At 35.4% G+C, this 25,548-nt stretch overlaps 4 protein-coding genes across 4 annotated transcripts; 3 read left to right on the forward strand and 1 right to left on the reverse strand.

Moving 5' to 3' along the window:
* The first annotated feature begins 1,648 nt into the window (after positions 1-1,648).
* LOC129253510 (dnaJ homolog subfamily B member 12) lies at positions 1,649-3,974 on the forward strand. Its single transcript, XM_054891920.1, has 7 exons — positions 1,649-1,772; positions 1,831-2,176; positions 2,283-2,475; positions 2,535-2,925; positions 2,990-3,105; positions 3,177-3,340; positions 3,394-3,974. Exons 2-7 carry the CDS (start codon positions 2,044-2,046, stop codon positions 3,504-3,506), a joined length of 1,110 nt encoding a protein of 369 aa, XP_054747895.1. The 5' UTR covers positions 1,649-1,772; positions 1,831-2,043; the 3' UTR covers positions 3,507-3,974.
* An 808-nt stretch (positions 3,975-4,782) lies between these two features.
* Positions 4,783-5,457, reverse strand: LOC129250162 (huntingtin-interacting protein K). The gene is made up of 3 exons (XM_054889803.1): positions 5,221-5,457; positions 5,048-5,155; positions 4,783-4,997 (listed from the first exon to the last, which is right to left on the reverse strand). Exons 1-3 carry the CDS (start codon positions 5,368-5,370, stop codon positions 4,899-4,901), a joined length of 357 nt encoding a protein of 118 aa, XP_054745778.1. The 5' UTR covers positions 5,371-5,457; the 3' UTR covers positions 4,783-4,898.
* A 2,985-nt stretch (positions 5,458-8,442) lies between these two features.
* On the forward strand, positions 8,443-11,233 carry LOC129235368 (uncharacterized). The gene is made up of 4 exons (XM_054869182.1): positions 8,443-9,045; positions 9,106-9,511; positions 9,572-9,798; positions 11,082-11,233. Exons 1-4 carry the CDS (start codon positions 8,718-8,720, stop codon positions 11,231-11,233), a joined length of 1,113 nt encoding a protein of 370 aa, XP_054725157.1. The 5' UTR covers positions 8,443-8,717.
* A 3,935-nt stretch (positions 11,234-15,168) lies between these two features.
* On the forward strand, positions 15,169-24,284 carry LOC129246484 (heterogeneous nuclear ribonucleoprotein H3). Its single transcript, XM_054885345.1, has 7 exons — positions 15,169-15,293; positions 20,299-20,726; positions 20,783-20,914; positions 21,541-21,685; positions 22,913-23,058; positions 23,116-23,798; positions 23,909-24,284. The coding sequence occupies exons 2-7, from the start codon at positions 20,321-20,323 to the stop codon at positions 24,137-24,139; spliced, it is 1,743 nt and encodes a 580-aa protein (XP_054741320.1). The 5' UTR covers positions 15,169-15,293; positions 20,299-20,320; the 3' UTR covers positions 24,140-24,284.
* The last annotated feature ends 1,264 nt before the right edge of the window (positions 24,285-25,548 follow it).

Genomic DNA, 25,548 nt, shown 5'->3' on the forward strand with positions numbered 1-25,548 from the left:
CCTTGGCCGGATATAAATCCGGGTCGTTTCGGTAACGTAGAACCGACTGTCGTGGAAACGCGTCTTATAATTCGATGTAGCCGGCTGCACGCGCCAAAAATTGCGTCGTTATCTTGCTCATGCGTCGTTACCTTGCTTGAACTGCAAGCGAGAGCGCGGAGGCTCAATCGACCCCCGCGTTCGCCAACGTTCGACATCTGGCTCTTTCCTACTTGAGTGAGCATATATATGTATGTATTTACGCATACGTATATAAATTCACATATTTGGATTTGCATATGCCTTGTTGTTGTGTGCATGGTAATAAACCATTTCTCTGTTGAGAATAGGACGATGATAGCAAAAGTAGGAAATGTAAGGGAGTGCTTCTAGTGTAATGTGTCTTGAAAAAGTCAAATCGATGATGGTGCCTCTTAGTGTTGTTGGCTTATTAACGTCTGATGCACAATCGAAATTGAACATATCTTTCATGAATTTGATAAATGTTTTGTAATTTTTCACGTTTGTGTAAATGTAACTTGATCAATTCCATTGCGGTTCCATTTACCTCCTTCTCTATATCCATACAAAATATCTATCAAGCAAATAAAATTAAAATTTTCTTTTGAAAAAATGCAACCATTCCATCAGTATTTTCTTATGACGTTGTCACGTTAAACTATCGTCAGTAAACCGAACCTTGTTGTGAACCATTTTTCGTTTAACCTTGCACTTAAGATCTCTCCATACCTTGAAATTAAATAAGTTGGAAAAAGTTTCCTAAAACCTATGAACTTTATACCCTTTGCCAACCGTCGCCATATTTTAATTGTGGCCCTAGAGCATTTAACTTTGTTGCTATATGTATGTTGCCATTGCTCTTTAAAATAAAAAGGTACTGTCCCCCCATTAAAACCTTCGGGAAGGGTAGGAATTTTTTCCAATTCTGCAAGTAGCTCCGAAAATTGATTGGGGTTTGTTATCTTAACCATTTTCCTAAATTTAATTATTTAAAGAACGCACCACTTTAGCAAAACAGATTAACTTACAAATTTTATTACTGTCGCTGTCAAAAACTATGTCGTCAAATTTTGTGTCAACATATGTCAATTTAATAACAATGTTGCATTAGCCGATACCAACAAGCTGGCAATACCTATCGATAGTTACAGATATTGACAACGCTGATACCGATTCGTGAACATCAACATTGTTCTTGGCAATATTGAAATCATAATAGGGGCGATTAAAAGAGAATTTCCAGGGTCTTCCTTCCAGATGTCTCCGTGTGTAAATCGACACAAACCTGTATTTATTGCCGGCATCTGTTTTATTTAGTTTTTACTCTGACGTTTCTCCTTACATTCGTAAAAATAATAATCGATAACACAGGGTTGTATGTGAAAAAGTATGGTAATAATCTAGGATTATTTTATAATCTCAGATTTCGGAAGAAAAATTTTGTATGGGTAATCTCGCTTTTTAATTACGGATTAGGAGTTAAGCACGAAAAATTTATGTGAACTATTATTAATCAATTTATTGAGCAGATAACGCAAATCTGGTTTATTTAAAATGAATGTATTTGTTGGTGTCTCCAGGAACATAAGGTTTTTTTTTAATTCTTTGAGATAAACCTAATTTGTATATTCTTGAAAATCGATAGTCGAAGCAAATAAATCAACCCTGTTGACTAGGAATGTAAAGGAAAAGAAAATAAAAAAGTGATGTGATAAAACGAAATTTTCATTAGCACTATCAAGAAAATTTACAAAGGAGGAACTTTAAAAGATGTAAAGAAAAGAAAAATATTTTTAAAATGGGAGAACTAATACAATTTTTTGGTTGCAGATAAAAAAAGTAGCGTGGGAGAATTTTTAAGTTTGTTCGAAAACCTCGATACAGGCTTTTTAACACCCATAATAGCTACAATTTCCAAGGAGAGTACTCGTCGCGCAGGGTGTGCTGTGCAGTTAATTTAGCAAGTAATCGTGCACGTCGGCCGTATATCAATAATTGTGTTTGAATTACTTAAGAAAACAAAGCTGTCTAGTATCAACATAAATGGACGGCAATAAAGACGAAGCGCACCGCTGTATTGACATAGCTGTGCAATCATTTTCGGAAGGTAAAATCGAGAAAGCCGAGAAGTTTTTACTAAAAGCCGAAAAATTGTTTCCCACACAACGCGCTAAAGGTGAGAGGGTAACAGTTGAAAATCATGTAATCGTCGAACTCTATTATATTATCTGAAAAATAATACATCAATTCCATATAAATTTTTATTATTTAACTATGAATAGAGTTACTGGCTAAAGTGAAGTCTGGCACAACCACTGGTGCAGAGAAAACCAGCAATAGTGCAAGTCTCAATCACTCAGCGTCTGGGGAAAATGCAGATAATGATGGGCCACGTAAGCGCAAAAACTCTGACTCGCGTCATGCGGAACCAGAGTATTCAAAGGATCAACTAGATGCAGTGCGTAAAGTTAAAAGGTACCTATTTTGATTTGTTGTTCTGGTTGACTCAAAACGACCGTTTTTCTTTTTTTTAGTTGCCGCAATTACTACGAGATTTTAAGCGTTTCTAAAGAAGCCACAGATTCTGAAATTAAAAAATCCTATAAAAAACTGGCATTGCTTCTGCATCCTGACAAAAATAAAGCACCCGGGGCTTCAGATGCGTTCAAAGCTGTTGGAAATGCTGCGGCGGTACTCACGGACGCTGAAAAACGTAAACAATATGATCTATATGGTATAAATGAGACACACTCCAGTGGTCACGGTGTGCGCCGAGACACTTATGAATATGCATATGCACGCGGTTTTCAGGCCGAAGTGAGTCCTGAAGATCTTTTCAATATGTTCTTTGGTGGCGGGTTTGCTCAACAGAATGTGTACATGCGTCAACAACGACGTCGGCAACAACATCGAGATGATGGCGAAGTAAGTGTGAATTTTGAGTCCGAACAAGTTAACTTTATTTATGTGTTTATCGCTATATTATCAGCATCAATCGAATTCCTCGGCGTTGATCAACTTTTTGCCTATATTGCTATTGATTGGCCTATCGATGATATCCTCGTTCTTCATATCAGATCCAATTTACAGTTTAACACCATCACAGTGAGTGCATCTGTTTATATTTAAAAAAGAAGGAAATGGTAAATACTTAAATTTTAATGCTCTTTTCAAAGTAAATATGCTGTAAAGCGCGAAACAAATCGTTTGAAAGTACCGTACTACGTAAAGAATAATTTCCATGCCGAGTATCAAGGTTCAGTTGGACGTTTGGAAGAATCCGTGGAGGAGGACTTCATAGATCACCTTAAGTATTCTTGCAGTCGTGAGCGCAACTACCGTAAGTAACTTAATTTTGATCTTCATGAAATATGTTAATACCCTTTTTTTCAGGCGATTCTATGTTGGCAAAAGCTCGCTCCTTTGGCGATCGCGAACTTTTCCGAAAGGCGCAAAATATAAATATGCCTTCGTGCGACAACTTACAAAATTATTTAAATACGTAGTTGGTTTTAAGCACGTAAATTTATTTGTTGTCTTCGTTATTGTTTCTATTTCTATTTTCCTCATAATTTAAAACGCTTTGTAGAAAAACACAAAAACAATTGAAATACGTGCGTTGTTGCTTAATCAGGGTTAGTGTCAAGTATACCAATCCACGAGTATAACGATATACAGAGAGGCAACTTCTGAGTAATTCTGATTGAAATTTTCTAGCTTTTACATTGAGACCCGCTCGGTGAATTGCAGGTCCTACCCGAATACAACAACATGCAAATATTTTAAAAATGCGCGTGCAAGTTAACGTCACGGTATTTTTTGTATTCTTATAAATATTTAGCACGTACGTATTTTAATAAATTTGATTCAACATATACTACATACATATATAGTATAACAAAAGTATAAAGTCGCTACTATGATATATTTAACTTGGCAGGACAGTTGGCAATAAATGCAATAGTAAAATATAATTTGTCGGTTTAATTGTTTACCAAGAATTGTTAGACATAATTTTAAAGGGAAGTATATTATAAAATAATTTTTTCCTCCCAGATTCGGTTCTTCGTTACCGGAACGACCTATGGGTCGTTGGGTCCCTAGAGTTCCACGGCACTTGGCATTGCTTCAAGCCCTTTCTGCAGAAGCTGTCTGGAGGATGAGTTGGAATCATATCAGCTGCCCTGCTCCTGCCGGCCTGAGGTTTATACATCTGAGCACTCACTTTTTCGCTACACCAGCGGATATGGCGGGTTTAAAAATCACAAGTCTGGTGAAATTAATCAGCAGCTTGAAGCGGTTAACACAAGCGTAAATCGCCACTCGTTGGTCCTTATCCTCTGATCCAAATCCTGGATTTTTCCTCTGTATGGTATCAGAACGGACAAATTTTAAAATTTTGTTCAAGTGGGCCCTTCGCAAGGGCAGTCATTTAATCTTATCTAGGAATTACTGGGAACGAAATGGAAGATATAAATTGGCCAGAAAAGGGGCAGCTTCTATATTTGTAAGCCCATAGCAGTGTCGTGGCCTAGAAAAGAGTAACTTCTATCTCTTTCAGGTAGTAGAGAAAGTCAAAGAACCGATTTAAAGGTTGCATGGAACTGGAACAACCCAGATTTCAATCCGGTCAAGGATTACAACTTCAGCGATTTTGCTAAAAAAGGACATTGTTTTATGCTATTAGTATTCAGTTGAGAAACTGGTGACGACCATAATAGTTCGTTAATTGTAAACATACCCTTGTATGTAATTTGCGATCAGAATAAACTGGGAACAACATTTAGGAATTTTTAACTTGGCGTATTCAATTATTTAATTTATTTTTACAAAACATGGATTAAAGCTACCGAAAATTCCAATTTTATAAAGCGGTTCATGTAGCGATTACCATAGATTTAATTGGCAATAATTGCTTCCAGCGCGGCAACTACATCGCCGCTTTGTTCCCGAAGCACTTTCTCTGCCTGAGTGCGCGTAATTAACATTTCATTCATCTAAAAAGAAAAAAAATTAAATACTTTATAAATACAACACGTTTACTTACAATCAGTTCAATATCCTCTTTTTTAACATTCACCTTCTGCAGCTCTATCTCTTTAGCCACCTTGCGTTCATCTTCTTTGCTGCGCTTGTTGCCAATTTGCTCCACCGCCTATTTAAAAGATTTGAATATAATTTACATCTGGAAAAAACACGTATTTACTTATGTTCACTTACGCTGGATATGTGCGCTGCAGAGATTTCTTTTTCCTCCGCATAATCCGTCACACGTTCCAGGTCGGCTGCACCGCCATCGTGTCGTGTTAGTTTTTTTTGCTTTTTATCTTGAACATCCTCTTCGGTGCCATTAATTTCATTTTCTGACATTTTCGTTATTAATTTTATTGAGTTAATATAAATATATAATCTTACAATAAAATGTGCGAATGGTTCGAGGAGATCACAGCTGGAAAGGGAAAGGTGAAACAGTGATGAGCATTAAACATTATAATTTGTACCTAATTGAAAAAAAGGTACCTAATTTAAAAAAAGGTACCTAATTTTGCGGCAAATATACCTCAAAACCAAGGTGAATAGAGTTCTTGGTGGCGCTATTAAAAGAACAATTACTTTATTTTTGCGATTTTGACAAGTCTGACGTCATCTCAGTTTTGAAAACAAACGAATAAAACGAACAAAAGTAGGAAAAATTAAATGTTTCAGGGAATGGCTTGGTAATATTGTGATTTGTGAGATTTAAACTAATCAAACTAATGAAAACAAAGTGCCGTCTGTTAAATTGTGAAAGCACAAATCAATATAAATCCTCCAAATTCAGTTTTTTTTGCATTTATGTTATGTTATGTTATGTTATGTTATGTTATGTTATGTTATGTTGTGTTGTGTTGTGTTATGTTATGTTATGTTATGTTATGTTATGTTATGTTATGTTATGTTATGTTAAAGTATATTATGTTATGTTAATGTTAACTCATTCTCTATATCCATACAAAATATCTATCAAACAAATAAAATTAAAATTTTCTTTTGAAAAATGCAACCATTCAATCAGTATTTTCTTATGACGTTATCACGTTAAACTATCGTCAGTAAACCGACTTTACAGACAACCTCTTTTTTTTCTGGCCATAGGGTATACAATCGATCAATGTAGACGGAACGGACCCAATCATTGCTTTGTAATTCTTTCTCGTCTTTCAATACATGTAATATTAACACTATATAGTAACCCGCATCTTGTAGCGGGTTCTATCTCGCATTGATACATTTAACCCTGTGAAAGCAATTGTACAACGATTTAGTCTGCAATATGCATCCACCACCAACCCGACTATTTACTTGGGTTAGTGGGGGAACTTACAGCCCAACTAAAAAGTCTAAAGCGCACGTTGCCCATATATACACCTTCTGTTAACTGTGTCTTAATATCAGCCAAATTTCAGTTTTGGCCCGTTTGTTCATGTTGATACTTTGCTATTTATTTATTTAGTTTTTACCGTCTTAAAACCAAATTTATACATTTATATACTTATACGCTAAGTAGTACAGTAAAAATATTCCTACACATACATAGGTACATATTTGTACAATAAAACAAATTATAGTTTACAGTTATCAAGTTTTTACAGCGTAATTTATAGTTTAACATAGTTATTTTAATACATATTCCCACTGCTTGAAAAGGGAGGGCCTAGTTTCTATCTATAGGGAATTACGTTGCTTCATCAAATAATGACACTATATTTTTGTAGTTTTAAATATTTAATTTTTATTTAGTTCTCTACTGTAGGATACCACTTGCTTCGTATACGCTATAAAACGGAATGAAAGAAAAATAACCGAATATCTTCAAATTCAATAGATAGGTTTCATATATAAAAAGAGCAGAACAAAAGATAAAGTATTATAGTTTCTTCTCTTTTTAATCATTGTATTTTTGCTTCAGTTCGTTCACCGCACAGTGTTGTTTATTAATGTAGTTTAAGAGAAATAAAAGAAAGAATTAATTTAACACTATCCAATCGGCAACATTTTACAGTGATTAAATAGCAGCCTCTTGAAAGTGCTCATGTTAACAGATTTTTTTATTTGAGTTGGTAGCTTGTTAAAACATTTTAATCCTTTATATAATATATTTTTCTTATCAACTTCTGTTCTAAACAGTGGTAGTCTAAAATTATTACTTTCCATGAGTATATATGAACGGGTTTCGTTTATGTATCTAATATTACGTTTCCACCAAAAGCAAACACCGTGTTTGCAGGAGTTGTGTTTGGGAGAACTGTCAACTGTTTCCACCGAAAGTTTGGGAGAAATTGTGGCTAAAATTTAGTATAATGTATATCGCTTTGGAAAAAACGGTAAAAAGGGAGTGATAGAGGGGTGTATCCCCATCTTACAACTGAAAACCGAACCTGCCGGAGGCTTATAGTTTTTAAGTAATTTAATGTTAAAGTTCTATAATTTAGCGAAAAGTTGGTGTTGCCATACACCTGAAATGAAAACGAAGTTCGCACGCAGGGATGTTCAGTGGAAGGTTCATTGTAAAACTGCAGTATTTTTTGCTGTAATTTAAAGTTGAGAAATAATTTTAAAAATAAAAACATACAACTCATTTAAACTTAAAAACAATGATATTAAGCGTATCACAAAAAATAATAAAGTAATTAAAATTAAATTAAATTAATTAACACAATATTTTTGCGTGGAACTCCTTATCGCGTAGGCGGCCTTCGGCCGCGCTTCAAAAAAATAACCCTCATCAGTCCGACTCCGGCTACGCAATCCACAGTATTTTTGCGTAGAACTCCTTTTAGCGTGGGCGGCCTTCGACCGCGCTTCAAAAAAATAACCCTCATCAGTCCAACTCCGGCTACGCAATGCACAGTATTTTTGCGTAAAACTCCTTTCCGTGTTAAAACCATTGAACCCAAAATTAAAACGTCATATGCGTGTATGTAGTAAGCAGGCACAATAACCCCCATTCCATCATTAACACTAAACTCAAGTACTTAATTTTTGTTTTCATTTGCAGGCATCCGGCAACACCATACTGTTGTAAATCCAATCTTCTTTTTGTTCGCGCTTAAAATTGGAATGTGATTGCATAGGCAAATGAATTTGCATTTAATTTTAATAGATATAATTAGAATATTAGCATAAAAATCGGTACAAACACGCGTGGGAGTGTATATTTGGTGAATTTTAGTGAAATGTTAAAAAATATAGAGTGTAATGTGGCAAATTATAGTGAAGTTCCCGAGGGCATTTTGAATGTAAATAATTAAAAAATTATTATTTCCCGAATAATTTAAAGTTATAAAGAGTGTTCCTTAACACCTCACTAACATCTCCACCAAGTTTCATTAAAAATTTGTTGACATTGTGAAATAAAAATTATAAAAATTGATAAAATTATAAAATGGTGCATAAAATTCAATTTGTTATGTTGATTTTATCATTTTATTTTAAAATAATTGATAGTGAGTTGGTCACATATTATTTAAAAAAAAAGGTTAAGGGAAAATAAAATAATTTTAAGCGTTGCTGCCAATTTAATGCGTTCGCAAAGTGTATGGTCTTTGGTATGGTAAACAGATTTATGATACATTATTTGTGTATAATGTACATGTATATTTTAGGAACATTCCAGTACCTTTTGGGAAGTAGACTGCCAGAGTAATGGGGACAAGTTTTTCAAAGATAATTTCCGAATGGAAAGATCCTGCTTTGAAAAATTGTGCAGCAAACTTGAAAAAATAGCCAAAAGAAAAACGAACTATCGAAACCCGATTTCACTAAAAAAGCGCGTGGCAATTGCTCTGTATGCACTAGGATCTTCTAAAGAATACAGATCAATTGGTCATTTGTTTGGAGTAGGCAAAGCAACTGTTTGCAAAATACTCATCGAGTTTTGCAATGAAGTTTGGACATCTTTGGCTCCAATATATTTGAAAAATTTTCCACTGACAAGGGCGCAAATTGAGAATGGAGTCGCAGATTTTAATGCAATGGGCTATCCACAATGTATTGGAGCAATAGGTAGGTTTATAAGTAATGCGATAAAAATAACGTTTAATCAAGGGCATCTTTATTATACAGATGGATGTCATATTGAAATTCATCCAAGAAAGGAAGAAGCCATTGATTACTACAACTACAAAGGGTGGTATTCCGTAGTACTATTGGCTTTGGTAGACGCAAAATATAGATTTGTTTATATACATTGCGGCAGTCCTGGAAGATGCAACGACTCCTCAATTTTTGAACAATCATCGCTAAAGCGCGAGTTGCAAAGTTGTGCACTTCTTGATGAATTGAGCTTGCAGTATGGATCCACAAAAATACCAGTCCATATTATAGGGGACTCTGCTTTTCGTCTCTCTCAGCATTTAATGAAGCCATATCCGCATAGTGTGACCAATACACCCGAACAAAAAAAATTCAACTATAGATTGTCTAAGTGCCGGCGTGTTGTGGAAAATGCTTTTGGCCATTTAAAAGCCCGGTAATTACAACTTAGAGATTCTAATATTTTTAAAAATTGGTAATACAGGTTCGATTTTAGATTTAGGAGAATTGGAAAAGGCGTGGATAACCACATCAAGAATGTAAACACAGTTATTTCATGTGCATGTGTTTTACATAATTTTTTGATTGCTGAGAAGGATTTAATTTTGGAAAATTGGCTAGTGGAAATGCATCGCGATTCCAGGCGCAATATTCAATACGGCACCAATGCAGTTGACCGATCTGAAGGAGAATCGATAAGAAATGCGTTAAAGGAATATTTCAGTGAGTAATATAACTTTTTTCATCTAGATTCTCCCGTATGTTTTATTAAATTAAGGGGGGAAGCTGGTCTAGAATTTTGAAAAAATCGAAAAAATTTTTTTTGTCTTAAAAGGTGTTTAGGGTCTTAGAAATAATATACCAAATGAGGGATGCCAGCAAAAATGTCTAAATGCCCAAATTTTTCATTCGACGGCAGTGCCTCGCAGGTATGCCCCGAACGCTACTTACAACTTTAAACGCGTTTTTCTCGAAATCACTTTTTTTAAACTGGCCGAAGACATAACTCGAACAAATCTTTACCGATTCTTACGAAATTTTGACAATACATTCGAAATACCTTTCTCCGGAGAGGTACGTAGGATTTTTTATTTATATTACATAGTTTTTTTTTTAATCAACAATTTTATGTTGTTCTTTATGGTGAAAATTGTAACTTTTTGTTCAAACGTGCACCATTTCGCGAAAAAACAAAATATCGAAAAAATCCTACGTACGTCTCTTTCTGTTGTTATATAGAAACTAAAAATATTTTATTTTTTGATCCAGGACAAAAATTAAGGAGTTTACGTCTTCGGCAATGGACCCACTAGAAAAAAAGGCGCCTTAGGAGAACTGCTGGACAGCGGCCATTTTGAAATTAATTCAGACGAAAAATTTTGTATTTGTACCATGAAAGCTATATTATTAAACCTATTTCACAGATTTTCGATTGATTCCTTTGTTGAGTCAAAATAAATTCATAAAATATGCCCATTTTTCGCGCTCTAGACCAGCTTCCCCCCTTAACCATAATTTATTGGTTAAAAAGGTTATTTGGTTTAAACAATTTTATCTTCAAACCAAATATTTATTTAAATATTTCGACCTACAAAAGCCACAAAGAGTCCAATTGATTGAATTTGAAAAACAACTTTTCACCAGAACAATAAAATTTCTAATACATAATTTTATAAAATAACATTTTATTCATTTTTGAAAAAAGATAGTAGTAGGCACATAGTGCAACTTTAAAAGGCACAATTCATTAAAACTTAAATATCATTTCACATATTAATTTTTAAGCACTTTCACAAACAATATTTCAAAGGATTTATAATTATAAGTTTTAGTTAATTAATTTCTCTCCAAGAAACTAACCACACTTTTTGTCAATAACTCAATAGCAGCAACCTTTTTTTTCTCGATATCAATTAACTCAGCAGTTAATTTATTGTTTTCCGTCATAGCAGATTTAATAGTTTCGTTTAATTCACTTACTTTCGCATTTTTTGTTTTTGCTGCAGGTGCGGAAGCTTCGTTCAGTGCTGGAGACGATGGTGGCGAAAATGAAAATGTAGCAGACGGAGCAGCTGAAAGTGGCGACGATATTGGCGAAAATGATGGAGCTGGCGAAGCAACCGAATCAGGCATGTCTACATATATAAATAGAAATTAACATTATAAAATTAGATGTAAATACAAATAAAATTACATATATAAATAAAAGAAATACCTGTTATACTATCCACAACGACCGCATCAACATTATTTACTCTATCCCTTCCTATTATTTGGTGAACCCTCTGATAGTGCTTCCAAGAAACAGGAGAACATCCTGTCCCTTGCTCTGCTTTGCATTTTCTGCAAAGGAAATTTTGAGGCTTTAACAAAATTACTTTAATGAAATAATATATTATATGCCTTACCCTATATTTCATTGTGAAATTGTGAATTTTATATTTAATGTCAACTGGACGGACCTCATGTCCAAGAGCTCCCAGCGACTGAGCCATCTCCGCATATATGTGTGAGTTCTTGCGTGGACCTCGCAATTCAGCTGCCTTCTCACCCCATATATCTAGAAATGCTTCGTCCGCAGAAGGAAGCCAAATAGTTTTAGATTTTTTAATGTTTTCTATTAAAATCAACAATTTTTTTTTTTTTTTTTTGGGTGTTTAAGTTGCTTCAGTATTTCTGAGGAAAGATTGAAGACTTATTTGGCCAGCTTAAGAGCTAAAACGCCAACTCCAAATCAGGAACTTTAATTTTATATTTTGCGCGCACAAACGCTTACCACACGAAAAATATTAAACGTCAGTCAAATGTCATATTGACAAATTGCAATCATTGTTGCCATGTTTCGATAAGAATGCAATAATAAATGAGGAAAATGAGCAACATTGCCACCACTTAATAATTACATTAGATGCAAACCCAACAAAACACGCTTTGAAAAATGGGTTTAGGTATGGAGTTGTGTTTTAATTTTGTATGGGATTTGACAGGTGTTTTGTTTGGTGTTTGCGCTAAGAACACGATAGCGGCAGAGAACCCAAACTCCGGCTGCGGTGGAAACGTAATATAAGATTATCGCTCAGATAACGGCAACTTTCGCTGCTTTAAATTAAAAACGAACTTCATAGCGTGATAAAATATTTGCGGTTTCCCGCTCAACCAATTCAAGTCTCTGATCATTTCTTGTACGGGTGTATCATAACGCTTATTCAAAATGAATCGCATAGCTCTGTTTTGCGTTTTTTGGAGCTCTCAACTTGTGTGTCGCTAGCCATGAAAAAAATAAAATATATAAAATGCGGCTCAACTATTGATCTATAAACCAAACTTGTTAACCTCTTTCCTATGTACTTACATGATTTTTTCACGAGCCCGATTTTTTCGCAATCTTATTAACTATATATTCAACGTGCTCTTCAAATTTTAACTATTATCGAATTTCTAATATTTTTAATATTAATGTATAGTATTTTTCACCTTCTTTACTGGTACTATGTTGGAAGTTTTCCATTTCATAGGTACTGTTCTTGACCTAAGACTACTATTTACTACTATAGCGTAAAAGTGACCCATATATTCCACTGAATCCTTAATTACCCCTTCTGATAACAAGTTGCTTCCACCCAATTTTCTCTTTGATTTCCTAACAATATGGACGATATCAACTGTGCTTATTTCTTCAAATTTAAACGTTGCCTGCTTTATCAATTCATAATCAACATTTTCTATGTTAATATTTATGCCAATAATACTATCCACAGAGAATTCGTTTGATTTATTAGCCATCTCGCTATTATTTCTATATATTATATTATCCAATTGATATGATATTTACCAAGTTGTCGCATATTTCCGACAAAATGGCCTCCATATAAGTAAGAAAATCAGCATCACTTTCACTAGGTGAGTGATATATCACCCCGATCTTCCATTTGGTTTTGCAATTAAGCAAATACAATTGCAAATGCAATTATATTTTTATCTATAGATTTATTAAATATTGTTTTAAAGTCTAGTGTATTTCGCATGATCATTATTACTCCGCTGTATGTCTACTATATGAATCGCAGGTTACTAATTGATATGTTGGGAACTTTAATTCTGCATTGTTTATTTCATCTGTTGCACATGTTTCAGAACATAGAACTATATCCGGGTCAACAGCCTCAATAACCCTTTCGAGTTCAGCTTTATTAACTATAAAGCTAAATACACACCAGGCAACCGTTGAAGCAACGGTTGCAGCAACGTGTTGCCTTTGTTTAAGAAACACGTTGCGACCGTTGCTTCGATCTCAGTATTGTGTATAACTGTGGTGCAGGAAAGGTACAAGCGGAAGATACGTAAAATTAAATTTTTTAAATGATCGACGAAATACGAAAAATTACTTCTCTTATTATAATTGACGAACTTTTGTACGAAAATGAGGAAGAAGGGATGCAACAAAAGAAGAGAAAGAAAATTTGGTACAAAAATTGGCTTTTAAAAAAAATCAAATTTTCGAACGAGAGGCTGCTGAAAGAATTGAAGGAAAATGAGCCAGCGGACTATAAAAATTACTTGAGGATGGACGAAGCCCTGTTTAGAAAATTGTTGGACTTCGTAAAGGCCAAAATAACGAAACAAGATACCATAATGAGAGAGGCAATATCAGCAGAAATTATACTGGCAATAACTTTGCGGTATCTTGCAACAGGAAACTCTTTTGCGGACTTGAAATTTTTATCAATTTTATTGTACTCATTTTTTAATTATTCGTATGCTTTTTTTCTAAAATTTTTATTTTTACATTTTTCACTACTTATATCCTACAGCTCTCTCCAATTTTCATATTCGTTAATAAAATTAACATAATTTTCATTATTTTCAATTGCCATTTTTTCCTTTTTCACTTTATTTTACTCCGCACGAACCTTCTTCTTCGCTTGTTTTCAACGAACTGAACGAGTAAAAGCAGTAAACAATGATACACACGAAGCAACGGTTGCAGCAACCTATCCCAAAAATCAAATTTATTTGATATTTCAGGCAACGGTTGCAGCAACACGAAAATCATTTGGCAACACAGCTACACACGAGGCAAGGGTTGCTTCAACATGGCCGTGTTGCTGCAAAGGTTGCCTGGTGTGTATTTAGCTTAATAGTATTTATATTAAGATATATATACGCACTTTAAATAATTGTGTTGCCATCTGTTTGATTTTAGTTGCTAACATCTTACCCTTTCCTTTGCAAGTGTAAGTCGTATAATGTAGACCGGACACTCCCGACTAATTGTATTGTGTTCTGTGTCAAGATTCAGCACTAAATCTTTGTTGGCTTCACAACAGTTACAACAAATTTGTTTTGGACTACTCTCAGTGCAGTTCTCTGATTTGTGTTCCCCCATACATTTCTAACATCTTAATTTTTTGCTGCAGTTGCTAGGGCCATGGTTGAAACCCAAACACTTGTAACATCTTTTTACAGTTTGCCCATCATAGACGGGACAGCGGTCCCAACCAATATTTAGTTTCTTTGACTATAATGTAAAAAAAAAATTGTGTTCGATTTCAATTATCGCATTGAATGTCTCCTTATTGTTTTTCGACCTAAAAATTAGGAAGCTATTTTGAATTTGAATTTCATTTATTAGCTCGCTTCTTTATATTCAGCATTCATATGCGTTACCAGTATTTTTGGACTATTCAGTTTCGCTTCTGTGATATCAAACACTTCTTTATTGAGATTGTTGGTTAAATCTGATTTAATTTTTTCTTTTTGTATTTAATATTTAATTTTCAAGGTGGCATCAAATAAATTGGACCGCTGTATTCGCGCATATACAGGCGCGGAAAAATGAAAATTTAGTTGTCAAACAATGCAATGACAGCTAATATTAAGGCGTTGATAGCAAGAAATTCGGTAAGACAGTTAACAGAAATTAGCAGTCTTCATTTGACATTTATTTTTTAACAGAAGGGGTAGGTATAGGGATGTGCCCCATTGTATTTTATACCGAATTATTTCGCCCTGTACCGTACCGCGTCTGCTTGCGCAGGCCTTTGAAAACATCGATATTTTACCGATGTATCGCTACCACTACTAATTGTACTTGGAAGAATCGTTTCGTAACTATTTATAGGCGCTCGTGTTCTGCAAAAGACATTTTCGGACATAGGAAAAGTGTTAAAATAATTCTTTAATTGTAATCAATTTGTGCAAAACCTGATAAATAAAATGTTAGTACTATTATGTATTAAAAATATAATTAAAAGTTTGCGTAATATTGCGAGAAACTTTCTCTAAGTTTTGGTTAATAAGCCGTCGTTTAAAGATGGCCGACATTGCTCGACGATTGTGGCGGCAACCGAAAATTGTAATATTTTATGTTACAATATAATAAGCATTAAAATAGCGAAATTTTCAAAATCATTTTGTTTGAAGGGAAAAAAGTAGATAACGTAAAGAAATAGATTTGTCTAAATAAATGAAGTTGCAAACTTTTTTATGTTGGCTTTGGCGTCATGCTGTGTGTTGACGCCAATTGCGTTTCCGACGCTCCCGGCGCGTAGCATCGATTAGTTGTACTGCACGTTAGACGCCACACAAAAGTAATCGGTGCATAACTAAATAGGGGTACTCGCACCAACTTCACTACCTTGGCAATTTGTTAAAGGGCTGTCAATGGCTTCTTCGCGTCCGTTGTAGCAATGCATTTGACTATCGTGAGGTGTAAAACGTACCATAATGGAAGAATTGCCGAATACAAACAATAAAAAGCAGATGGTCTTGTCGTCAAAGCAAATATCGTATTTCGATGTGTATAAACAGGTTTTTGTTGGTTGTGAAATATATTATGAAATGTGCTTACTGAAGCGAAAGAGGGTTTCAGTAGAATTTTTGGCTTCGAGATCAAGAAACACATTTTTGTGCTTTCCGGCATGGCGTACTGCACGTATGCGACGCCTTCCACTCAAATACCCAATATAGTTTGCTGGCGGTCAAAACGTTGCCGCAACGGTCCGAACTGACCTATGTGTTTCGCGGTACTTCGGTTCATCTTTGCGAATTACATTTTGAGGTCCGCGTCGTTTACATGAGCAACGCTTTGTTGTCAATTGTTGAAGTTTACAGTCTACGGCCAACAACGGCATTGAAAAGCGTTAAAACAAATCAAGTTGTTTGGACAGGAGCAACTTATTCAACTGCTTCGCTCGTCTCCCTACCTTAAATTAAGAGTTGCTCGGACAAAAGTTGCCCTGTGTAAAAACGGCCGGATTTAGTATAATGCTGCATGGGCAATTTTAGGCAAAGAATATTTGATTTATTTAATGGAGCTTGGTGCAAATGTTAGAGAGAGTTTCATGAACAACCCTTAAAACTCCCAATATTGTGGAAATAATAGTTTTCCAATTATTTGTTTTCAAAGTGGTTTCGAAAACTACACTATAGTTTGGCACATTATAATATACAATGAGTCAAAAAAGTATTGGCACACTTGAAAAATCAAAGTGTTTCAACTTTTCTTCTAATGAAAGTAAAAAAAATAGAAAACGGTATTTTCTAAATGAATTTATTTATTACGTATCTGACGAAAAAAAATTAATATGCTTATGCTTTTAGCCGCCGCCGTAGCCGAATGGGTTGGTGCGTGACTACCATTCGGAATTCACAGGGAGAACGTCGGTTCGAATCTCGGTGAAACACCAAGATTAAGAAAAACATTTTTCTAACAGCGGTCGCTCCTCGGCAGGCAATGGCAAACCTCCGAGTATATTTCTGCCATGAAAAAGCCCCTTATAAAAATATCTGCCGTTCGCAGTCGGCTTGAAACTGTAGGTCCCTCCATTTGTGGAACAACATCAAGACGCACACCACAAATAGGAGGAGGAGCTCGGCCAAACACCCAAAAAGGGTGTACGCGCCAATTATATATATGTATATATATATTATATTTTCTTTTAGCGTCGTAACGGTAAACTCCCGTTATTTTCACTCTTGCTTTTTACTCATTCGTACGTTTTAGGAATTACATATAGTCGCAATCACTTTGGGCCGTAGTGCTTAAATTTCCCTAGAACTACGTCAATTAATGATAAAACTGTATTTAGAAAAAAAAAAATCATATCATTTCTTGATGAATCATGAACCAGCCGTCGAAACATCGTTATGCATTATTGCAATACTGGCAAAATAGCTCCGGAGAGCAGATCTGGCCGCCCAAAAAAATTAACCGAACGACAGGTGTCCACAGTGGCCCAAAATCCAAAAGCTTCGGCTGTCAAATTGTGCGAGACCCTGCAAAATTCATTTGAAATCAATTTCAACACTAAACAGTTCGGAATACCCTATATAAGGCTGGGTATCATGGCCGGATTCTTCGACGCAAATCCCTCATTTCGAAGGTGAATAAGAAAAAAAAGCTAGATTTTGCTGAACAGCATTTAAATAAACACGACGCTTTTTGGAACACATATTTCGTGATGAATCAAACTTCAATTTATTTGGGTCAGATGGAGCATAAAAGATTTGACGAAAGCCAAATAAAGAGCTTCAAGAGAACAACCTGCTCAAAACAGTTAAACTCTGGAGGAAATGTGATGGTTTGGGGGTTTTTCGCGGCATCCGGTGTCGGAAAGCTCGTGTTCATAGATGAGACAATGGATAAGCAAGTGTATCGCGACATTCTTAAAGAAAATGTAAGTCCAAGTTCCTTAATGGGACAACTTGGCAATTTCAACAAGATAATGACCCAAAACATTCGTCTTTTCTTGTGCAGGAGTGGTTGATATCTTCTTCTTAATTGGCGCGATAACCGCTTACGCGATTTTGGCCGAGTTTAACAAAGCGCGCCAGTCGTTTCTTTCTCGTGTTAACCGCCGCCAATTGGACATACCAAGTGAAGCCAACTCACCTGATCTTTCCACCAGCTATCCCCAACTGGTACCGCATCGAATACTTTCAAAGCCGGAGCGTTTGCATCCATTCGGACGACATGACCCAGCCAACGTAGCCGCTGGATCTTTATTCGCTTCGCTATGTCAATGTCGTCGTAAAGCTCATACATCTCATCGTTCCATCTCCTGCGATATTCGCCGTTGCCAACGTGCAAAGGTCCAAAAATCTTACGCAGAATCTTTCTCTCGAATACTCCAAGTGTCGCTTCATCGGATGTTGTCAGGACGGGCATGATGAGAGCCTTGTAGAGTGTTAGTTCTGTTCGTCGAGAGAGGACTTTACTGCTCAGTTGCCTACTTAGTCCAAAGTAGCACTTGTTGGCAAGAGAGATTCTGCGTTGGATTTCAAGGCTGACATTGTTATCGGTGTTAATGCTGGTTCCTAAATAAACGAAGTCTTTTACAACCTCGAAATTATATCTGTCAGGAGGTACTTCGTTTTGTCCTCGTTCACCACCAGACCCATTCGCTTTGCCTCCTTATCCAGTTTGGAGAAGGCAGAACTAAGAGCGCGGGTGTTAAGGCCGGTGATGTCAATATCATCGGCATATGCCAACAATTGTACGCTCTTATAAAATATTGTGCCTGAGCGATTAAGTTCTGCGGCTCGTACGATGCTCTCCAACATCAGATTAAAGAAGTCGCACGACAGTGAGTCACCCTGTCTGAAACCTCGTTTGGTATCAAACGGCTCGTGTTGAGCAACGTCATCTTGCATTGCCGTATTAGTTTTGTGGGGATACCAAATTCAGACATCGCGGCATACAATTAACTCCTTTCCGTACTGTCGAATGCAGCTTTGAAATCGACGAAACAAGGTTTGACGAAAACCGAATACTGCCCTTGATCCCAAAAATATTATATCTACTGTGAAACATGGTCGGGTTAGTGTTATGGTGTGGGGAGCTCTGGAGTTGGTCGATTGGTTTTTGTTGAAGGCGTTATGGACAGATATCAGACAATATTGGAACAAAATCTGAAGCCATATGTGGAAAGCTTCGGCCTGGGAAACCAATGGATTTTCCAACAAGACAACGACCCCAAACATACTGCGCATATTGGTCGAGACTTATGCTCCAAGACAGCTTAAAACACCTCCCCAGTCACCAGACTTCAATCCAATTGAGCATATTTGGGACGTTTTGGAAAAATCTGCATGCAAATATGATATCAGAAGTCGTGAAACACTGAAAACTGCCCTAACTCGGGAGTGGTCGGAAATTGCGCCCAGTATTACGGAGGATTTGGTGATGTCTATGCCACGTCGTCTTCAGGCGGTTGTTGGAGCCCAGGGTGGTCCTACAAAATATTAAAAATATATTGTTTTCTTCTATTTATTTAAAAGAAATCAAATATTGTATTCTCTCTACATACAGTGTAGACTTTTTTCTCATGAATTTTTATTGTTTTTGTTATTTTTGTTATTGTTATGCTTTTGAATTAGCTTTTTGTTTTGTAAATAAACTTTGTTTTTGGTCCTTTAAATATTAATGCAAACGCTTTATCAATTTACCTTACGAATATCTTAGAAATACAAAAAAAGGGATGTATGTAGAGTTTTTTTCCTTAACTGTATCTGGCGGTAAAAAATCGAATTAACTTTATTTGGTTTTTTCGGTAATGATTTTTGTGTTTTTTGCATAATAATAATTTTTTTTTAATTTGTTTAACTCTCTCATTTAATAAGAATCTTATTTAAAACATCTTAATATTTATAAAGAAAATTTTCGCCTGAGACGTTTAAAAAATATATTAATGTAGATATTGGAAAATGTTCGCAAAATAGTCGAATATGTATATACATAGACATAATGAAAATTAAATTTGGATTAAAAATCGATTGACAATCTGACATGTAGACATAGATGCCACACCCCCACCTTTCCGCCCACCACCCCTAAACCAGTGGGTAATTAAACATTACCCGAAAAAATTGACCAATTATTACAACTCGCTGGGGGGTAAGTTACTTTGATTAAAGGTAAATAAATTTGTACCTATATCTCAATTAATTGTAAAAAATTCACCTGTCTGTGCATATCTTCTATTCAATCCCACACAATTTTCTATAAATATTACTTACGTTCCCTTTTAAGTTTTTGATATTTTAAACTTGAACTTCAAGCGGCGCTCCGTTACTCGGCGCTTAGGCGCTCTCGTTAGATTTCCAAAGCAAAATATATATAAAACTGAAGTGACGAAGCAATGAGCTCTATGTGAATTCTTTTAATGATTTTCCATGCACTGAGAGTTTTAATAAAATTTAATTTATGTTGTGTTTTTTAAGCTAATTTTAAACTTAAACAAAAATGGCCACAGATGCACAAACCAATAACGAAGATTACTCCCAAGAATACGGGGATGACGAAAATAGCCAAGAATATGATGATGATCAACAAGGAGATTATGATGATCAAGATGAAAATGATGACTACAATGACCAAAGCCAAGACCCATCAGGTGGAGGTGGTAATTCGTCTGGTAGTCCTAAGTACATACGTTTACGGGGTCTGCCTTGGTCAGCGACTCATCAAGAAATTTTAGATTTTCTAAGGAATGTAAATGTTGTTAATGGTTCTAAGGGTATTCACCTCATTACCAGTCGTTGGGATGGTAAGAATACCGGCGAAGCATATGTTGAAGTACTGGGTCAAGACGATGTAGAAGAAGCGCGCAAATTAAACAAAGGTTCTATGGGACATCGCTACATTGAAGGTAAGCTTGTATAGATAACTATATTTTTACTAGTACTAACTTTAGTTTATTCAAAGTATTCACCGCCAATCCAAAAGAAGCCAAAGAAGCCATGCGAAAAACTGGTAGTCATGGCATATCATATGTTGTGAAATTGCGTGGGCTGCCATATGCAGTTACCGAGCAGCAAGTTGAAGAATTCTTTAGTGGTGAGTACACTTTTTTTTCGTTGGAATGGATAATGCAAAAGATAGAGGTTTTTATTGGATATTTCTTATATGTTTTATAAATACAAAATCAACATACCATATATTTTTCGAAAGAAAACCTACTGGGATGTTTATACAACAAAGTTGGTCTGTTAGTACGAGTGTTAATTTATTACTGGAAACAGCTGTTATGCAGCAATTCTTTTTAGTAACTCATATTTACGTATGCATACATACATATACATATATTCATTTGGTCTTATGCTATCTTGTAGTGTTGCAAGAAAAAATATCTGGTTGAGCTATAAGTCACATTTGGTAAACAATTTTGACTAAAGTAATGACAATTTAATGTAATTTAGTTAGAATCGAATTTTTTTATATGGGCAGAAAGTATTTTTGTTCGTTCTCCTTAATTTGAAAAGAAAAAAAATGCAAGTTTGGCGCATCCACTACTCTTACCAATTGAATTTTTTTTACAACAGCAACAACGACGCAGTGTTACAACATTTTCATCTATAATGATGATTTTTTTTAAATAAAGTTTTTCATAGAAAAAAATACAAAAATTGTAAACTATGAATTTGAAAGAATTCTTAACATTTGGTTGTTATCGTCATGGGCAGGGTTGGAAATCAAACCGGATCGGGAGGGAATACTTTTTGTTATGGACAAAAGGGGTCGTGCGACTGGGGAAGCTTTTGTTCAGTTCGAAAGCCAGGATGACACTGAACAAGCCTTGGGACGTAATCGGGAAAAGATTGGGCACAGGTGGGTTGTCATTCTATAATTTCTTTGTTTCTTAAATAATAAAATACGCTCTTCTTTATTAAATAATACACTAAATATATACAACTACCATTTGCATTTTGTTTATAGGTGTTTTTCTACATTTTAAGTGAAAAATAATTATTTAAAGAAATTCTTTCATAATTTTTATTAGAACCGTACCGCATAGTTTGAAATAAGCTATGGAGTATTTTCGATTAAAGTTTATTTGCTCTTCACTTAATTCTTTCTTTTTTAATAACTTAACATTTTCATCGTATCATTGAAAGCTGTATGATGAGAAGTTTTCTGCTTGTAAACTTTAGCAATATACTAGATGTAGTAATATACATATGTTCAAGAACTGACGTTCCAATAATATATCGAAATTTTTGTGGAATTTTGTTCAAACAAGCATTATTATTATTATCATACAGCAGTAAATAGTGAAAGTGTTATATATTTTTTTTCGTTAATTAAAGTCTATAAACGAAAAATCTCCATTTGGTCAATTATATGTATTAGGTTTTCTGCAATAAGCTCTATACCAAATATGATTTTCTGCATTTTTAAAACATGTTTTTTCCTTGTTTAAAATTTCAGCAATTTTTTTTTAACTATATCTACTTTAATTAATGTGAACGCTTTTTTTCCCACACTCATTCACTTAAAATAATAATGAAAGAAAATGCTTCAAACGTTCAGAATATTATTATTATCATTCATTTAAAAAAGAAGTATTTTTTTATAAATATTATATAATGAATTTTGAATGTTTAGATATGTATAACTAAAACTGGCAGGACAGCACAGCAAATTATAGTCAAATGAGCATCCTATAACTTATATTTAACTCTGTACAAAAAAAATATTTTAACCAAAAATAAACTAGTTTGGGCTCCGGTTGTGGGTGGGTTCTTGCTGGGTTCTTAACCGAATGCACATAAAAACGAGCTTTAAAAATATAGCAAAGTCTATTCATAAAATATTTTTCAAATTTTTATGCAGCTGCTGAAAATTCATTGTATTAAAAATACTAAAATCTGACTATATTTAGGCGCTCAACATACATTTTCTACATTCAAGTATAGTTTCTTTCATAAAAATAGAACAAGTTTGATCAGTGGAAAATAAATTCAAATGGGGACGTTGCTTGAACTTTTCAAGCTGCTCGCGTTTTCGTTTTCTCTTTTATCGCTTTCTTATCGCACTTTTCCTTTCGTACTTCAGGTACATTGAGATCTTCCGTAGCTCGCTGGCTGAACTGAAGCGTGCTGCCAAGGGCAATGGGCGCACTGGTCCATATGATTTAAAAGATCGTGGTGGCAATCGCGGCAATGATTACGGTGGCGGTCGAAATATGCGTGGAGGAAACGGTGAGTATTTCTTCGATTAATGCAGTTTTAAAATTTTATGTTTCTATTCTTCTGCAGATTGGGGCAACAATGGCGGTCCGTTCGGTATTGGGGCCAACAACACCCTGGGCTTCAATAACCTCCCCAGTTTCACCAATTCTGGTAATTTCGGCAATAACTTTGGGCCGAATGGCAGTGGTGGAGGCAGTGGCGCTGGTGGCTTCGGAAACGGCGGTAATGGTGGTGGCGGTTTTGGTGGTTTCGGTAATAGCGGTAACTTCGGTAATGGCAATGGCAACAACGGCAACTTTGGTAACGGTAACGGCAATGGCGGTTTCGGTGGAAATAACCGTTTCAACAATAGTGGAGGCAATTTTGGCAACGATTTTGGGGATTTTGGAAATTTTGGCAACAACCGAAACTTCAGCAATGGCGGAAATTTCGGCAATGATTTTCCTGGCGGTAATAATCGCAATGGCGGTGGCGTCGGTGGTGGTCCAAACAATGGTGGTAGCGGCGGTGGAAACTTTGGTAATTTCGGCAACTTTGGTAACTTCGGTAATAATGGTAGTGGCGCCGGCGGCGGTGGTGGTGGCAATAGCAATATGAGTGGTGGCTTCAATGGTGGGAACGCTATGGGCAGTGGTAACGGTAACGGGGGCAATTTCGGTCCCATTGGTGGCGGTCGGAATGACAGCGAGTACTTCACCATACACATGCGAGGGCTGCCATATCAGTCCTATGAAAATGATGTTTTCAAGGTGAGATGAAATGGTGGTTGCCATTTTTAACGACGTTTTAATTGAATGCATCTGTTTAATTTTCACGTAACCCATTTTCTCTTACTAAATCCACATTTTGTACTCTACAGTTCTTCGATCCAATTCGCCCAGCCAATGTACGTGTTAATTTCAACAAGAAAGGTTTGCACAGCGGCACTGCTGATGTTTTCTTTGAGACATACGAAGATGCACAACTCGCAATGAAACGACATCGCGAGCAAATGGGTTCACGCTACATTGAGCTCTTCTTCGATGGCAAGACCAAAGTCGGAAATATACAGGCTGGCGGCGGAGGTGGCAACTACAATCGCCGCATTTAAAGCAACATCGCGAAACGAAGTTAACTTCTTTACATTTTATAAAATGTAATCAGGAGTAAATGTGACTCAGCTCGAAAGGAAATTGAGAAAATGTTGCAATAACTTACAAAAAATTTAATAAAAACAAGTATTCCAAGCAATGTCATCAATTTAGTTTGATTGTCGTGTCTACCGCAATCATACTACCGTAATGGCCCCAAATCTTGACATAGTTACTCCACTAACAGTTTAATTTGAAATTGGAAAAACACAGAACTATCTGCTCACTAATTTAAATAAAATATGCCGTTAAGTTATATTTTATAACTTAATATAACAGATAAAACGTAATAATCTTTATAATGCATGCTCATACATACATACATACATATGTACATCAATATTTTTAACTTCCAGACGCACATGACCTAGTCTTAATGGGGTGCATACACCTTTTCTTTACTTTTTGATTTATTTTTATTATAAGTTGGTATTTAAATATATAAGTAAATGCCAATTTATTTTCTTATAGTTTTCTTTATGTAAAACTGGTGTCCTAAAATTGTTAATATTTAACAAAATTCCATTTACTTATGCACTGTGGTAAAAATATTTTGCGGTTTTTTTGTCAATCTTGAGGTAGTTGTTCAAGTTACTATTTAATGCATAGTTAAGCAGAAATTTCAGAATAGAGAAACCATACGCAAATTTTTCATTGAAAAATTAAAAAGAAACAACCTATAACCTAAACTGGAAACATAATATTTAAATTAATTGAAATTATATAAAACTGATACATTGCAGAAGTTTTAAAATAAAGTGACATTTTGAACTCTAGGAGGAAAAAAGAAAGTAAAACTGATGTTATTTTTTGATCAGAAATCAATAATAGAGTTTAGCGAGAGTTCGGCTACCCGAGATGCAGGTTCGTACCTTAATTAGCGCGTTTAGCATCAAAAAGCCAGAAAATAACTCATTAGTGTTTAAATTAGTGAATAAAGCCAAATTATCGAGAGTCTGTGGTACACCGCAGTTGAAGTTTATTAATCTTAAATGACCGCTGACGAGATTTCTCGTGTTTCATTGCCGAAACGTAAAAGACCGACAACGAGGTTTCTCGTTTTTATCTATTCTCTAAAAAGTATCTGTTCTAACGGCGATTGCTAAATATTTCAAAGGATGGAATATGTGTGCTCTTCTGGCGCTTTTTTGTACCTCGTACTGTAGGAGATTAGCTAGTAAGATATCAGTTTTCTCCATGATAGGGCTTTTAAAGATTGGTGCATTAAATGTAGACTACCTCTACTACCTCATGCCAGTAATTCCTACGTGTCCAGGTATCCAAAAAAGTTTGATGTGTATGGGCTGGCAAAGCATAACCCATATGATGTCTCAGTTGCTGTATTATATGTTTTTATGGCTTCCAAAAC

This window comes from Anastrepha obliqua, chromosome 1, assembly GCF_027943255.1.
Source record: "Anastrepha obliqua isolate idAnaObli1 chromosome 1, idAnaObli1_1.0, whole genome shotgun sequence".
NCBI lineage: Eukaryota > Metazoa > Arthropoda > Insecta > Diptera > Tephritidae > Anastrepha > Anastrepha obliqua.

Coding starts and splice junctions, on each gene's coding strand:
- LOC129250162 (XM_054889803.1), bottom strand. CDS start 5,370: ATGTCAGAAAATGAAATTAATGGCACCGAAGAGGATGTTCAAGATAAA. Junction 5,156..5,220: donor CTGCAGCGCACATATCCAGC/GTAAGTGAACAT, acceptor TCTTTTAAATAG/GCGGTGGAGCAAATTGGCAA. Junction 4,998..5,047: donor AAGAGGATATTGAACTGATT/GTAAGTAAACGT, acceptor TTTTCTTTTTAG/ATGAATGAAATGTTAATTAC.
- LOC129235368 (XM_054869182.1), top strand. CDS start 8,718: ATGGAAAGATCCTGCTTTGAAAAATTGTGCAGCAAACTTGAAAAAATA. Junction 9,046..9,105: donor ACAATGTATTGGAGCAATAG/GTAGGTTTATAA, acceptor TTTATTATACAG/ATGGATGTCATATTGAAATT. Junction 9,799..11,081: donor TGCGTTAAAGGAATATTTCA/GTGAGTAATATA, acceptor TTTTTGCTGCAG/GTGCGGAAGCTTCGTTCAGT.
- LOC129246484 (XM_054885345.1), top strand. CDS start 20,321: ATGGCCACAGATGCACAAACCAATAACGAAGATTACTCCCAAGAATAC. Junction 20,915..21,540: donor AGTTGAAGAATTCTTTAGTG/GTGAGTACACTT, acceptor CGTCATGGGCAG/GGTTGGAAATCAAACCGGAT. Junction 23,059..23,115: donor AAATATGCGTGGAGGAAACG/GTGAGTATTTCT, acceptor ATTCTTCTGCAG/ATTGGGGCAACAATGGCGGT.
- LOC129253510 (XM_054891920.1), top strand. CDS start 2,044: ATGGACGGCAATAAAGACGAAGCGCACCGCTGTATTGACATAGCTGTG. Junction 2,476..2,534: donor GCAGTGCGTAAAGTTAAAAG/GTACCTATTTTG, acceptor TCTTTTTTTTAG/TTGCCGCAATTACTACGAGA. Junction 3,106..3,176: donor TACAGTTTAACACCATCACA/GTGAGTGCATCT, acceptor CTCTTTTCAAAG/TAAATATGCTGTAAAGCGCG.